This window comes from Mesitornis unicolor, unplaced genomic scaffold, assembly GCF_000695765.1.
Source record: "Mesitornis unicolor isolate BGI_N332 unplaced genomic scaffold, ASM69576v1 scaffold6161, whole genome shotgun sequence".
Lineage (NCBI taxonomy): Eukaryota > Metazoa > Chordata > Aves > Mesitornithiformes > Mesitornithidae > Mesitornis > Mesitornis unicolor.
The window spans coordinates 112,273-128,287 of NW_010161576.1; the positions used below are offsets into that span (position 1 = coordinate 112,273).

Here is a 16,015-nt window from a genome sequence, read left to right on the forward strand (position 1 = left end):
ACTTCTCAAGAGAGAGGAAGAAATGTGCATCTTTATTTAAAAGCATTGCAACTGAATCAGCTCTGAAGAAAGGAGCAAGTCAAACAACAATTCAGAGCAGACTGGAAGAGAGGTCATCTGCTTTGTCATTGTAGGTCAGCCTTTAATTCCCTGCCTTCTAGCTATGGTGCTCTGATTTGGATGCCATCACCCCAGATGAACATGAATTTTGCCATAGATTTCCCCTACATGGGTTGGATCTTGCTTTCAGTCAGTGCTGAGGACCCTTAATTCAGAGCTGTTCTTGCTCAGTAAAATAATGAACTTGCCTGCCACGGCCAGTATAAAGTAAGGTTTGAAGCACATGTGGGCTCTGCTTCTTGCCTTTCTTGTGATCATAGCTAGCTTATTTTAAGAGGTATGCATTGCATTTGGAAAGTAGTGGAAAGAATGAAATATTTTGGCAGAAGATTTCTAATGGCAAGACAGATATTTGAAGATTCTCAAGGTTTAGACCCTTGGAAATGCAAAGTCCCACTGAGACTGGAGACAGCAGCAGCACTGCAGATACAAGAGGATCATTATACATTAATAAAATGTACATAGATACTTAGTAATAGGAAGGCTGTAGGTTAGCGTCTCAGGAAATGTAGCTTAAAGCCATGTGCTCTTCCTCTGCATATGAACTGGTGGTGTTCTTTCTTATTATTCTGAAAAAAAAATAAATTAATTGGTTCATCCCCCATCCTTCAAGGGGGAAGGGAATGTGGTCAACACATTTAAAACAAAAATTCAACAAAAACAAAAAACTATTTGGGTGGAAAAATGTTTTAGAAATATTGCCTAACTTGTTCACACCAACAGAACAACAACAAATTTCAATGAGTTCCAGAAATGACTGTAAAACAAGCTGAGGGAGGTGGAAATTTGATAAAGATCTACACCTTTGCTCTTTTCATTCATAGACTGTTAATGGCAGCTCTGGATGGAATCAGTTACTGAAAAAACCCAGATGGATATAGATGTATAACCACGTTTTCACTTATCCACGTTCAAATCCCATCTCTATGCTCTTCATCACAACTTTCAAATGATGTTGGGTGTCTGGAGCAGGGCAGTTGGTTATTTTTCTTTCTTGCTTTCTTTGCTTTCTTGCTTGTTCTAGTCATGCTGTGGCAGTAGATATTAAAGATGGCATTCTTGGTTCCATCTGGTAGCATTGCTGAAAAACTACTTACCATTTTTATTAAGACCTGGGCTTCTACACTTATTGTGTTTGTATCCTTCTCCAAGAAGTCCCCCGTGTAGATCTCCTCTCACCCTGTGCTCATTATGGCCCTACCTGGAAGGATCCATCCATCAGCATCATACTCACAGTAAAGAAGCACCACACAACCACACCAGTTACTCACCTGCGTGCCTCGGAGCATTTTTCCTTGCCAGTAGGAAGCAATGGGGAATTTGTGGTGTGTGTGCAGTGTAGTGATCCAGCTGTTTTCCTTTCCATTCCCAGCTTACAGAATTCATGTCAGCCAAAGTACAGTGAGTACGCTGCAGAGTCTAAACGAAGGCTATGAAATCGTACCTAGGGGAAGGACAGAACTGAAGGTAAGAAGGCCAGGGCTGTGTGAAATGCTTCACAGGAGAATCTTCTCGCTTAAGGAATTTTCATATTGAACTCTTGTTTGGCCTTCATCCACCAATTTTTCTGTTGGAGCCTTCCCAAATTGTCCCCATCAGTTGTTTTAGTACATGAGGTAATTATTGCAGGACCATGAGATTGAGCAATCAGCTGTATGTGCTGAATCTGAGTATGTGTATAGGACTCTATTTAGAGTCCTTGACGGAAGCTGCTATTTTTCACAATGTCCAAACAAGACAACACTAAATAATTTAAAACATCAATTCTTCCCTTACATAGTCAATAGACAGAGGTAGGAACTTTGTTTGCCTTAAACACCTACAGTAAGAGGTCTGAATATGGCCTCAATGATTTTGGGAGGCCTCAGGTCCCTCATCAATCTTTCATGACAAGTGGAATCAACTCACCCAGCTTCATATATCTGCAAATGGAGATATGAGGTAATTATTACAGGTTTTGTAAATGGAAAGAAACCCTTACATAGTTAGTGAAGATAAATTGGCACTTTAGGAAACTGTTACCCTGACTTATTTTCAGGGTCCTGTTTATGTGAAGATGGATGTTACCCTGGAAGTGTCTGTTTTTCTCCACTTCTCCAATCAAGGATGATTGACTCTTGATATAGATGTCTATGTTTCATCAGGTGCATCTCACCTCAAAAGCTAAATCATTGGTGGGGGCGAAATAAGATGTCATTATTCTGATACACAGCCCAGCAACAATTTTAAAATCTCTCAATACATGATGTTAGTGCTGCCAAATAAGATGATGAGACATCCTATAGTTTCTCATTTCTCTTAAGCTGTGTAGTTTCAATGACCCAGCTCCATGAGGGTCATTTGTAGATGACAGTTTGAACAAAGCTTTTTCTTTTAGAACAGTGAAATTCAAATCATCCTTGAACCATTGTGGAGAAACATTTCCAGCCATCTCTGAATATATACAAAGCTCTCAGAAACCCAGTGAGGAAATTATGTATTGAGCAGAGAGTGTTCTGAAAGCTGGACTTTATCCGAATTTTTGTTTTTATTTTAGGGTAAAGGAGTAGAAGACACTTATTGGCTAATTGGGAAAAAAGGCTTTAAGAAACCCTTACCTAAACCTCCTGAAATGAAGGGAGGGTAAGTGTGACTTCATCACTGTTCAATATATTCATTTGAAGGTCCTTGTTCTCAGGATTAATAGCTGTCTTTTCATGGTACCTGTTTGCAAAGTCTGCATCATATTCCTTAGGTGACTTACCTAAGTGATGTGGTTTCTTAAACTCCTCCTCTTCATCACAGTTCCCAAGAAGTGGCAGGGAAACTTGCTGCTTTCCTGTTATTGTCTCTTGGAGATGGAGCACCAGGGAGTTCCTTCCTGAATCTCCTTCCTACTCTGTGTGCTTATGGGAGACGCACAGGTAGAGAAGTTTTCATAACCCTGGTGTCTGTATGTGTGACACTCAAATTTTTCTCTCCTTCCATGAAACTCTTGCAGAAAACACCAGCCTCCTTCACCATATAAACATATTTCTTCCCTGTAGCACTGTTCATTCGAACAGAAGAATAAGGAGACTTTGCATTGTGAAAATATGGCACCATTATGCAATTAAAGACTTAAGGATGTTGTCTCCATACAAGTGGTGGTGAGCAAAGAGAGAGCACTTGAAATTCATTAAGCTATTTTGCAGCTTTGCAATGCCTGACTTTGCAAACAGAGTACTCTCTGTCCAGTTGTCATATGCTGTGTGCCTGGAAAGGATGTTGTGGTCAGGACATAAAAACCAGGAGTGGGATTTGTTTGACAAGAGCAGTGTAGTCACCCACATTAAAGCAGATCAACCTTGACTCCCAACAAAGAGAAATACGTGCTTTAGAGTCTGATTTTACTGGCCCACTTGAATGTCTGTATTAGAAGATGAATGGCCTTTGCCAGATGCCTGTTTTGTTGACTGTAAAGAGGTCTTACAGTGACTAGCTCAGAGACACAAATCTGAGAGCAAACAGTGTTTTTTTACTTTGACTCCCCTTGCAATCAAGGAAGCGCCAACACTTCTACCTTGAGTGTAGGTTCTTCTCATCCTGGTTTTACCATATAGGCGTCATGTATTAGGCCTCTGTTGACTGTTGGGGTTCTTTCCATAATCCCTAAAGAGCCTGTCCTCTTGTCATGTGTGCCAAAGTCAGACTTATGCAGGCCCGAGCTCTTTCTAAACATGGATTGTAAATGACAGAAAATACATCAGGTCCAGGGGGACAATAAGAGATGAAAAAAAATTTCCCACATACCCAGGATCAGGGGATATTGAGTACCCTTGTGTAACATCAGAAGAATCCACCAGTAGCACTGCAGAGAGGGAGGTGATCTGCTATTGCCCCAGCGCCCTGACATTCACTGTTCTTATGCAGTTTTTCTGTCCCCATAGATCATCCTACAGCAGTTGAATGAATGTGAGACTAATCAGGAGAAATCAAAGTTATGTAAAACTGAATCTGTCCTAGTGAAGGGTCAAAGTGAAAGCTATAACCTGTAGAAGTCAAATGGCAAAAACAAGTTACTGGATGTTCAAGCAAGGCAAATATTTGGAGACCTACCTTATGCACGTGTGTCAGACAGGTGTCAGACATGGCATCCTATTTTTCCAACCATATGTTAATGGTTCGATTTTATGCAAGTCTATGAGAGGATGAAAGTTGTTTCTTTGTTATAGCTATATGTTGGCCAATAGGGTGGTTTCAAGACACTGCCTGATATACTTCTGTAGGCATTTCCTCATCTGCAAGCTTCTGTGCTGAGGAAGGAGGTGTTGAACAAAGTCTTCTTCTATTAATCTTTTCACTCTGTCCTGAAGCAACTTATCTTTTATTTAGGTCTTCCCTTTCCATGATCTTTTGTACAACCCAGTCCCTTTTATCTGGTGAGACCAGTGGGCAGCAGCACATTTTCTCCTCCTATCCATAGGAGGACGCATTCCTCATAATTTCATTCCACACATTCCACATCACTCAATTTCTCATGGCTCACCAAAGCTCTTCTGAGATGTGTGTTGGAGAGTTTTAGTCGATAGTTTGGGTTGCTGCCTGAGCTATTGACTTAAACCACCACAGGGAATCACACTCAATGTCGTATTAAACAAGGTAAGGGATATTTCCTTCAATGAAGCAAGCTTCAGCTTCCATGTTTCTTACTGCCATGACAAGTCATAGCCCTTGAGATATGGAGTATTTCAGGCCTTCACTGCAGTTATTGTGGGAAAGACAGCAGATGACATTTTAAAAAAAGTGCTAAGTTCCTATTATTTCCCATGACATAAAACTCATCAGCCAATCAAAGCTGTAAGCATAGTCCTTGGCAGGAGGATTTCTTGACATGTGAAGGAAATTTTCCAGCTCTGGTAGGCAGTCAGGAGCAGATCTATGATCAAATAGCTCATAAAGTTGTTCATAGATGTCTAGGGACAAATTAATCTTCATTATCCTACTGTGCTTGCAGTAGTCTTGGTACCTTAGACCTGGAGAATGGTCATTGACCTTACAAAGGTGAGTTTATACACAGTATAGAAACCAAACTTCACCAAACTTAAAAATGCAGAAGAACATTTAATTCTGTGGTTGAGTTAATACTAACGGTCCAGTAAAATACTGTGATTAACAACCCCTTCTGGTATTGCTGAAATTGCTGAGAGAATACATCTTATTGTCTAGTAATAAACCTCAAGCCACCACCAAATTACTAACAAGGGAACAATTGTTGCACATACATAATTTGAATTTAATTGATATGCATTAACCTCTCTGTTTAGTCCCAATTATAGACTTATTACAGAATTAGTTGAAACATTCTCATTTATTTTGATTGTCTGCACTAGGCTTTCATACATTTACAGTTGTGTAAGGACATTCAGATAAATGTATTTTACTCTTAAAACCCAGGTGCTGTAGGTGACATGGCTCACACAGGATACAAAGAATTTTAATTAAAATGAAAGGTAGTTCAATTAAAAGACTCAATATGCTTCTTACTGCCCCTACTTTCCTCTAACCATGCATATAATTAAATTAACTGAAGTCTATTCCGAAAATTAACCTTAAGTCAATGTACCCAGGGTCTGTATATCTGTTTTCAGAAGTAAAAAGCCTACTGGAAATCACGTAAGAAATCCTTTCACATACTTTTTTTATGAGATGGGATGGTGGTTCGGTAGTAGTTCCAGGTCACAGGGAAAGTGCAAGTTTCAAGTCCAAATTGCAGTACTGACTCCTGCTCCAGAGAATTTTCCTTTTTAAAGGATCCCCTCCTTCTTTCAGGGTCTGGTCAAACCTCAGTTCTACCTGCTTTAGATTTAGGTTAACTTTGCATCTTGTAGAAAAGGGCAGGCAGTTCAATAGGCTCCTTAGTCCTTTCCTTGCTCCAAGGCAAATTCCTCCCCTGGCAGATGTCTGCCTTGTGATGTATATTAATTCTCCCTCTTCCTTGCAGCTTGCTAGGATTTGCATTGCTGCATCTCAGGATCCTGTGGGTAGGGAGTCCATTGTGCAATAGCCACAGGAGGCAAAGAAAAAAGCTTTCCACAAAAGGCTGCCACATGAAATAATAGCGGATTAGGGTGGACATAGAGAAGGTGTAACAAGATTATGAGACAGTATAAACAGGGATGCTGAGCAGTTGAGTAACAGCCTACCTGTAGGATAGATATTTTTTAGACAGTCAGAGTGGTTTAAAGGAAGGCTGTGAGATTTCTCTGAGGGTGCACCAGCAGACTAACTTTGGGGCTGAAAAGCAACCATGGAAAAAGCAGAAAGTTGCTCGTTTATAAATGTGGGATTTTGGAAGTTGACATCCTACGATGACCTGGGACAAGCAACATCTTGTCAGCACTGGTAGAGCACTCCTCTTGTCCAAAACAGCAGAAAAGATATGAGGTTATACACATCTAGCAGATACAAGCCTGACCTAGACTAAATCACAGATGCGTTTGGCAAAGCACTGAAAAAATATCTAGCACTAGGGAAAATTCAATAGCTATTGAAATTGAAACAAAAAAACCCCAACCAAAACAAAAAAAAAACCTACAAAAAACCCCACCAAGAAACCATCCAAAACCAAGAGCCAGGATCATGTTTGTTTGCATTTCCAGGGAGATGAGTGATGAACCCTGTCTTCTGACTTTCCAGCTTTTTCTGTCCTGTTTCAGTAATCCTTTGCTCTGGTACTGAATACAGTGCTTTCAAGCAGCAGGAGACCTCTACCCCAAGAGGTACCTTTATCTAGGATGTTTCCTTTTCTACCACTATTTTAAGTTAGCTGTGGGGAGTTAACTGAAATAAAAAATACAATTGAGCAAAGAAAGATAAGGATTGAAGGTCCTCTCAAGGGTTTTTAACCATGAACACAGTGGTCAGGGAAAGAATAGATGAGAGTTTTGTATTTTTATAATCAAATCCAGATCCCATCTCTTGTATGAAGTCGCGCAGTAGGTCTTAAGTCCAAAATGGGCAAGAGAGCATCTAGCCCATCACCATCCGTGATGATAAGTACAACCTGAAGTGAGAAATCACTAAAAACTGAAGATGCAGCCAGGGATAGGAGGGAGGTTTTGGGCTCTCACATCCTCACATACATGAGGATGAAGCCTGGAGAAAGCACTGAGATCCTTGTTTGAAGATGAAATGGATGAGAAACAATGAAGGATGCTCAAAGAATCCATCTCCCAACATCAGATGAGAAGCATCTTTTTATGAGCCAGGAAAAACCACACTCTTTAGGGCAATGTGGCTGCTTCTTCTACCCAACACAAAGCTCTCATTGCATTGTCTATGTTGAGGCACTCTGGGATGATGGGAGAGGATCAGTAGAGTCTCTATTGGTGCTGCTGTTGTTACTGCAGATGTGTCTCTCTGGAGGGTTAAGTGAAAGGTGTTCCATTCAGGCTCCTATTTGAAGGATTTCACCGAATGCACTTTTAAATAAGAAATAAAAGAGCTTGTGGAGCAAGCAGCAGCAAAAAAACATGTCCTTACATAACTGGAATGATACAACAGCATCATGACTTTTCATAAATAAACTCTATATAGCATATAACAAGAATTATTTGGAGAAATAAAAGCATCCTCTGGCTCATAGGCTTGGTCACCCTATGTCAAGACAGATGCTTTTTGCTTCACAATCAATGTTGTCCTTTCAAATTATTTCTGAACTTCTAATACGACAGAGAAAATAAGAAAAAGGAATGTTCTTGTCATGGTTATGGCACAATGCAGGTGAGAAAGAAGAATTTCTCTCTGAAATCTGATTGAGGGGAGAAAGGGAATGAAGGCCAGTAACTCATCTCTCACTGAACAAGGCGCTCTGACTCCCAGTGTGGTTGCTCCAGCTGATATATTTAAACAAGCTCTTTTTGAGCAAGCTGAGTTTTCTAGAAGAATTGACTGGAATATCAAATAGAGGATTACTGCTGACAGTAAGAAACCCTAAATGCAATGTTCAGAAAGGAAGCAAAGTCAAGTAGTGGCATTATTTGACTGGAAGATGTGATTCAATGCACTACCCTTTCTGCCATGGATATTTCTATGGATTTAGGGAAAGGTAATTCTGAAACTATGCTCAGGACCTGGTCATCTCTGTGGATCATGTTCTGGCTTGCAGGTATGGCCTCAGGCATGACTGAGATGTGCCCAGATGTGCTTGAATGTGCCCAGTAGTTTCTCCTGTCCCACCCAAACAGACTAGGAGGTGAAGGTCCTTCTGAAGGATGTTCTTGCAGAGGGACAGAAAGAGAGCAGCAATCAGCACCTCAACACCAGGAGAGGCTGTCTAGGGTAGGTCCTGGCTGCAGGAGTTCATTGAGGATGTTTCTCCTTTGATCAGACCACACTTCCCTTGAAAAAAGAAGCAGAGGGAAGCCCAGTGATGAGTGATCTGAGCCGTCTGAATGAGAACCAGTTTTACTTTAGGAAGGTTTTTACGATGTTGCACCCACTGTATGTGCTGGCCAAGTGAGATCTCTATCTGATCAGAGTACGCTGCCCTCCCTCATGCTATCTAAACAGGCTTTCTCGCTACTCAGCAGCCCAAAAGCTCTTTTCTGAACAACAGTGCTGAGGGACAAGAGGGAGAGTAGCAAGGAGAAACCATCTCAGAGCTGCTTTTAGTCTCCTTTTCTCTGAGGTCTCAAGGCAATTTGGGCTGCAGTTGTTCTCACAAAAGGATACAGAGTGGCCAAGTCATAAAGATGCTCTCTGTCTATGGGTCTGAGCCTTGCTCCTGTAAATGGGAAATAGAAGCTGTACTGGCTGCCTAAGTTTCAAGCCAGTGACTTGTGTTTTCAATGCTCAGAAAGTATTGTGACACGTCACATTCAGAAAAGAGAAGGCAAATTTCTTAACTGTCCAGGGAGTTCAGGTGCAGGACCTTAAAGATTTTCTCTTGCTGGCTTGGGAAACAAGTTAATGGGAAGAGAGGACCTTGGAAAGATAGCAGCTGACTCCAAACCTAGTCCAACCCCTGCCATGGGCAGGGACATCTCCCACCAGCCCAGGCTGCTCAAAGCCCCATCCAACCTGGCTTTGAGCACTGCCAGGGAGGGGGCACCCACAGCTTCCCTGGGCAACCTGTGCCAGTGTTTCACCACCCTCACAGTAAAGAATTGCTTCCTAATGTCTAATCTAAATCTACCCTCTTTCAGTTTAAAGCCATTACCCTGGCTTTTTAAGTTTTTGAAATTTAAAGCCATATCCTCCTGGCTTCCCTGTCCTTGACCCATCCCTAAAGGCTCCAACAGTCATGGAAGGGTTTATAAACAGGGATCAATGTTTCTGTAAAAATGGAAGATGTTCCCAGACCTGAGGATTTAAGCAAGGCATGGAGGGACAGCGTGGTTAGTTGTTGCCATTTGTAGGACAGAATTGGCAAAAAAGCTGAAACTTGACTCCAGTCTCTCTTGGGAAAGGCTGTTAAATTTGTGCGAAGCTTTCAGGGAAAACTGGCTGTCTCTAGGGGCAGTTAAATAGGATTTCCATTTGGAAATGTGCCCACAGCTTTGAGAGCTGAGAGTTTCTGAAAGCAACACCCCTGGAAGTCCAGAAGGCACTGGGACAAGAGCTGAACTAACCTCACAGCAGTATTGTTCTGCTCTTCCCTTTGATAAATGAGGGGGATGATTGGAGGAATAATGGAATAATTCTCCCAGGATTCATCTTGTCTAATAGATTCAGGATACAGCCATGATAGATATCTAATCTGTGCTCCTCAATCAATGAAGTCATTCATCTTGTCCTGGACACAGTGTCTAAGAGGTGCCAAGAGCCCTCTAGAAATGCCCAGCTATACTGACTACAAAAGACGCCTGTCTCAAAGCAGGCACCTAACTTTAGGACACTTTAAATTAGCTAACCTCACCCTTTGTAATAAGTTGAACGGAAGTGATACAAGAAGGGAATAAATAAAATCAGAACCAGGCCCAGTATTTATTTTCCATTTTCACACCAGAAGACACTTACCTTTCACTCGGTCTCTGTTATGGTCTGTTCTTTATTGCAGATGAAACTGAAATGGTTCTTTCTCTAATGGCCTACATGTTCACTGCAGGTGTAGAGCTCATGGGTTACCCCCAGAAGAAATTGCAGAGTTCAAAAGGAGGAAAACTGCAAAACTCCTTGGCAAAAAGGCCTAGATCTGAGGTAGTAGCTGTAGGACAGTCTCAACGTAGCACTGCTATTTAGTGCCTGCTTATGTGTTATTTGTCTGCACTTTGCTGGTTTTAGTGTCATGCCTTTTTTTTTTTTTTGTCAAAAATATGTATTATTCTTTTGAAGTGTCTCATTCAAAAGGTGCTTGGAACAGCAGCAAAGCTGTCTAAAGACAGCAGTAGCCTTTAGACTGTGTAGGCTGTGTTTAACTTCAGTGTATTATCAATCCCCTGGATGCTGATGTGCACCGTGCCAGGAAGAGCCCAGTTCATGTTAAACACAGAGATAAAGCTGGGGTTCAAGCCTGGAAGAATCCAAATTGCCTATTGTTGCTTTTCTGTCATGTACATCAGGAGATGTGTAATTCCATATCTCATGATATGAAACAGGATGCAGCTCTGTTATTCATCACTATGGTGTCTAGTGGTATGAGAAATAAACGTGGATTTAGGGTGATTTGGTTAGAATTCAGGAGTTACATGAAGTATACCAGCATGAACTGAGGTGTTCGATCAAATAGGTGCTACCAGAGCAAGGCTGGGATATAAGCATGCATACCCACAGATGCATATGGAGGGTCTGATGTCCTGTTAAAATGCTGTAGGGTTGGGGATTTTTTAATAGTATCTCTGAAAGCAGCAATAATGCTTCTACTCAGTGATTCTGAATTAACTTTTCTCAATTTTCACTTTCTTAGAAAAAGGCAGAGGTGGATTAAAGCCCAGGGTGCCTAGAGACAGGCTGGTTACAAACCCCTAAGATACACCATATCAAGCTGATACATTAATCTAGAGACTAAAGCTCCATCCAATTTTCTCACAAAGATAAAACCCAGCAGAATACTTTTGGCTTTGTTTCTGTTTCCCAACCAGAACTTTTGGAGATTCAGAGGGTGTTACTAGGCTGCTTTATGTCCCTTAAGAGACTTTTAAATCTTAGTCTGAGACTCTCCCTATTCTAGGAGCTGGCCAGAAATTCCTTATTTAAGAAAAGATTTAAATAGGGAACATACTGTGCAGAGACCTGCATAAGCATTACCATATGTAAACACTGATTGCTAAATATAAGCTCCAAGGCACAGAAGACTGCCGTGCTGATCTACACTTATGAGAACAATCTACTCCTCCAAGGCCAGAGACAAAGAGGATCTCTCACTTGGGTTAGCCCTGCTTGACAAAAACTGCACGTATACTGATACTAGGACAGTTAGTACATATATCACCCACAGACAGAGACTTCTGCACTGAAGTAAGACTGATTAGCAGTACATTATAGAGAACAGAAGGTCCTCATTAGCCCACTTGACTCAATTCATGTGAAAGTGCAGGAAAATCAATAAGGCATTTATACCTGGAGCTATTCAACAGTCCTAGTTCAATCCTTCTTTTGTGCATGAAGCTTCCAATGGAGGCAATTATGTCCTCTACAGACACTTATTCGCAGGTGCCTGCTTGGTGGCTTAGTGTTGTTTCCAGCTAATCTATTTTAGACATTTATGATGAAAAGGAATATGCCATCAATAACCTCATTTTTCCTTGATTGATAGCAATAAGGGAATGCCATACAAGGATCTCAGATGCAGTGATCTATAGTCCATTCACTCAGTTTACACTTCTATTAGTCTGGGACCTCTCTTTGCCCGGAGATAAACCTCTTGGCTATACCACTAGTGATCCTTCTACTTTCTCCTTAAGTAGGATATGGGATCTTAAAATGGAGATACCAACCCACCCATGCAAGTGGGGTTCAGCCTGGAGCACCATGGTTGTCCCAGACACTTGTGCAAGGCTGGCAGAGGTAATAGCAGCTGAAGACTCAGTAGGATAAATTGTGGCATCTCAAACACTGCTAGACAGTATCCTCAAGCAGCTGAATCTTACATCCCCTAGCATCTTACACCTTCTGATGTGGAGAAGGGGATTTCTCTCTTTCCTTCAATTCCCAGCAGAGAACTGTCCTACAGAGAGATCAATGACTCCTTGTGATCCTTTGATTGATGTCACCTTATAGACGAGACTTAGACCCCATGCAAATCAAAGTTCATTGTGAAGTTCAAGGGGGCAAGATTTCACTTCAGTGTGATTGGTGGCTGCTGTATTTATGGAGAGGTGCATGGTATATAAATCTTAGTGTCACCTATATTGCTCTTTGCTGACCTTTATGGAATCACAGAATGGTTTGGGTTGGAAGGGACCTTAAAGCTCATCCAGTCCAACCCCTGCCATGGGCAGGGGCACCTCCCACCAGCCCCGGCTGCTCAAAGCCCCATCCAACCTGGCCTTGAACACTGCCAGTGTTTAGATATATAAGCATAGATATGGTGCATCCTGCATGGACAAAGAACCAGTCTGGAATCACCTGAAAGTACTAAGGCTTTTTTTTATCTTGTTTTGTTGCCTTTTTTTTTTTCCCCGAACTTTACCTCTCCCTACTATGATGTCTTGTCCCATGAGCTCAGTGACAAGAGATTCCTCAAAGTTCTTTCTTGTTCAGAAAGTCCAGTAAACACCTAAATCACCTCCTCTTGTTGTCCAAACCATAGACTAACAAGATGTGGCTGACCAACAGTTAAGATCTGAAGGTGAAGATTGAAACCTCATTCAGGACAGGGTTTTTGATAAATAATCTCTCTGTCCCCAAAGGTGAAACCCACATTTACACAGAAACCCATATAATTACAGCTTGCTGTTTCTCCTTGAGCCCCACTGCAGATGATTTTGCCTGCATGATCTCTCCAAAGACTAAAACCAGAACTACAGAAAAGAAACACTAATTTCTATTGATTTTTTTTTCCCATCTTATCTTCCTTCTCTTCCCCCTTTCTTCCACTCTGCATTAGCTATTTCTTTCTTGGTGTGCAGGGTCATCTCTCAGCAACACACTGGAAGGCATGTCTTCTTTGTCCAACACCAGGCCTAAAAACCAAATTAGTTTCCTTGTTTCCTTAGCGGTTATAAGACATCTGTGGTCTTTGACAAGGGCATCAGCTCTTTCTTATGAAGTTCAATGAATGAATTTTGAAGGTGGATCATAAATCACACTGCGTTGATACATCTGCGATTTCTTAAGATTCAGCAATTTGCCTTTAGATCCCTTTCCTGTTTGTTGCCCTTGGTCATCCTTGACCGCTCTTGGTCTCCCACTGGGTGTGAGAGTGAAGGGAACATGACACGAGCTGAATTTGGAGGTCCTGTCTTTGCTCTTGTTGCATTCAGATTTAATAGCCAGTCTTCAGGGACAGGTAACCAGACCATCAAACACCATCTACAGAACTTTAGATCAAATAATAAAATATAACTCCCTTCAAGAAAAAAGAAATATATACGTAGTGCTACAGCATAGAGTGTCAAAGTGGACAAGCCTGCATACATGGTTCTGGTGCCAGTGCTACTAGTTGACTTTGCTACGGTTTTATATACACTTTCAAGTATGTGTATATATATCTATTTTATATATACTTTCAAGTATGTGTATATACCTCATTTATACCTAATAGATACTTTAAAGACAGCTCATTCTGTGCTGCCATTAAGGGCACTTTCATTAGGCTGTTAAACAAGTCTATATTATTAACTGGTCATTAGTCCTCAGGCCTAATAATATTTATTCCCCTTCTTTCAAGACCTCTTATCTTACACTGTTAGGATCCCTGCTTCATGTAGTCAGTTTCATGTATAGTTCTATTCTAAAGTAGTTGCTTATTCATTGTACACAAAAATGGTGTACACAATCTAAAACCATGTAAATATATCTGTATATACACAACAACTTCTCAACCAGTTCTTTTAAATACCTATATAATCACAATAGTGTTATTGGTATGGGTTAGAATTTGGTTCTTTTTGGTTTACAACAGCTGAAATGATATTTTCTTCTATTATACACAGTAAATGTGATATCATAAGATGCTTTATGCAGGACAGGACAGCTGCAGAGTAGAGACCTATCTAAAGTCCTGCCATCCACTCACCTCCTGCCTTTCTACAAGTTCTTGATGTTTGTTTTATCTCTGAGACCCCCATTGTGTTATAATAAATCAGTGCACATCGACAGATAGCAGAACCTGGGCAGCATGGACACTTAGAGCATAACAGCAAATTATACTCTTCAGCTCCATCACATCAGTTTACTCCACTGCACCTTGACGTAGTCCCTCAGTTACCCAGCTCCGAACTCCTGGTACTCAGGCTAAGGCTGTGAAACCACACCTGGATCTGAGAGGGATGTCAGGGCTTTCTGGTTCTCTGCCCATCCTGTCTTGGACTTGGGATCATGAGGCTGCCAGAGCAGCTGGACAGGGAATCTGTATTATTATTATCAGCTAGAGACTTTATCAAGCTTGTAATGCACTGTTAGGAATGTTTTTCATGAGCAGCTGAAGCCCTCTGGTTGTTCTTATGTAAATATAATTTACATTTGTAAAGTGGATACTCTTGGATGAAAGCTCTATGTATCCCATTAAACCATGCAACAGCTCCAGCAGTTGTATGGTCTATTGGGACCATCACACCCCTGTGGTTCTCTACCAGCATCCCTCCTTGTCTGATGCTTCTTGATGGTTTTGAGAATGTCTAATGTTTCTGCTTTGTCTGACACAAAATTATGCAAAACAAAAGGCTATTCCTCATGAGAAAGGTTGCTAACTCCTCTTTTCTCTGTTTTACAGCTTCAACTGGCCAGATATGCTGACCAGGAAACTCAAATCTGTCCTCATGGACACAAAGAGGACATTGACAAAAGCAACCTTTAAAGAGCTGGGGAGTGTGAAGGAGGCTGGAATAAGTGTTGAAGAAGATGAAAGCTGAGAAGAGCACAGCAAATATCAGGACGGACACCTTGAAGCCAAACCAGCAAAAGAGCTCACGCTCTCCATTTAATTTCCTTCCAGTCAAAAGCAGTATAATTTATGAATTCTCTTAGCTCTTGCAGAGCGTTAAACATGAGCAGGCAGATGAATCCTGACCATCATCTCTTGTGAAAGTGGACACCAGCTTGCAGCAATATGTGTGTGGTTTTGGCAGGGGTCCATTGGAGAGGAGAGTGATGGTGATGGTAGTGCCAGCTTTTCATCAGCATCTGTCACAAGGATGAACCCAAAGAATAATTTAGCTAGGTTTGCATGGCAGCACAAACATGTCCAGCTGCACTTGGGCCTGGATTCGAACAATAATATGAAATGCTAAAATGGTTTAACTGCTTTGCACTGAAAAGATTTTGTCGTTATTGTTGTAGCAAACTGTGGCTTCATGAAAATCAATGCAATTCAGAAGAAAATGTTTTTGATAACAAGAAAAAATATTTTTACTCCTCCACAAGGGGAAATTTTGAATCAAAATGTTTTGTTCCTGTATGTCAATTTAAGCAGAAACATTTTCTTTTAAATTGACATTTCAGCTGCAAATGCCATTTGAATGCTATTTTCAAACTGAAATGACAGTTTTGAAATGAAGCAGTTTGGTATGAATCAATATTTGTTTCCAAATGCCAAAAAGTGATTCTGCTCAAAATGTCAAAATATGTCAGCTTTGCAATTCCAGATCTAAACTGGAAGAACATTTTGTTTTGCTTTATACACACACACATATAACCTATCTAAAACATTTTACACTTTTCATCCCAAAAGAGGATGAAAACGGAATGTCAAGATATTGGAAAACTGAGAGGCAGCGAATGACATCCTGCAGTTCCTTTAGATGAGTAATATTAATAAGTAAGGAATTTTCTT

At 41.0% G+C, this 16,015-nt stretch overlaps 1 protein-coding gene across 1 annotated transcript in view; it reads left to right on the forward strand.

Moving 5' to 3' along the window:
- Positions 1-15,095, forward strand: part of GUCY2F (guanylate cyclase 2F, retinal) — a 43,319-nt gene extending 28,224 nt beyond the window's left edge. The window contains exons 16-18 of the mRNA XM_010193353.1: positions 1,493-1,587; positions 2,657-2,742; positions 14,957-15,095. Coding sequence (XP_010191655.1) covers positions 1,493-1,587; positions 2,657-2,742; positions 14,957-15,095 — 320 coding nt within the window. The remainder of the gene's footprint in view (positions 1-1,492; positions 1,588-2,656; positions 2,743-14,956) is intronic.
- Positions 15,096-16,015: the final 920 nt, after the last annotated feature.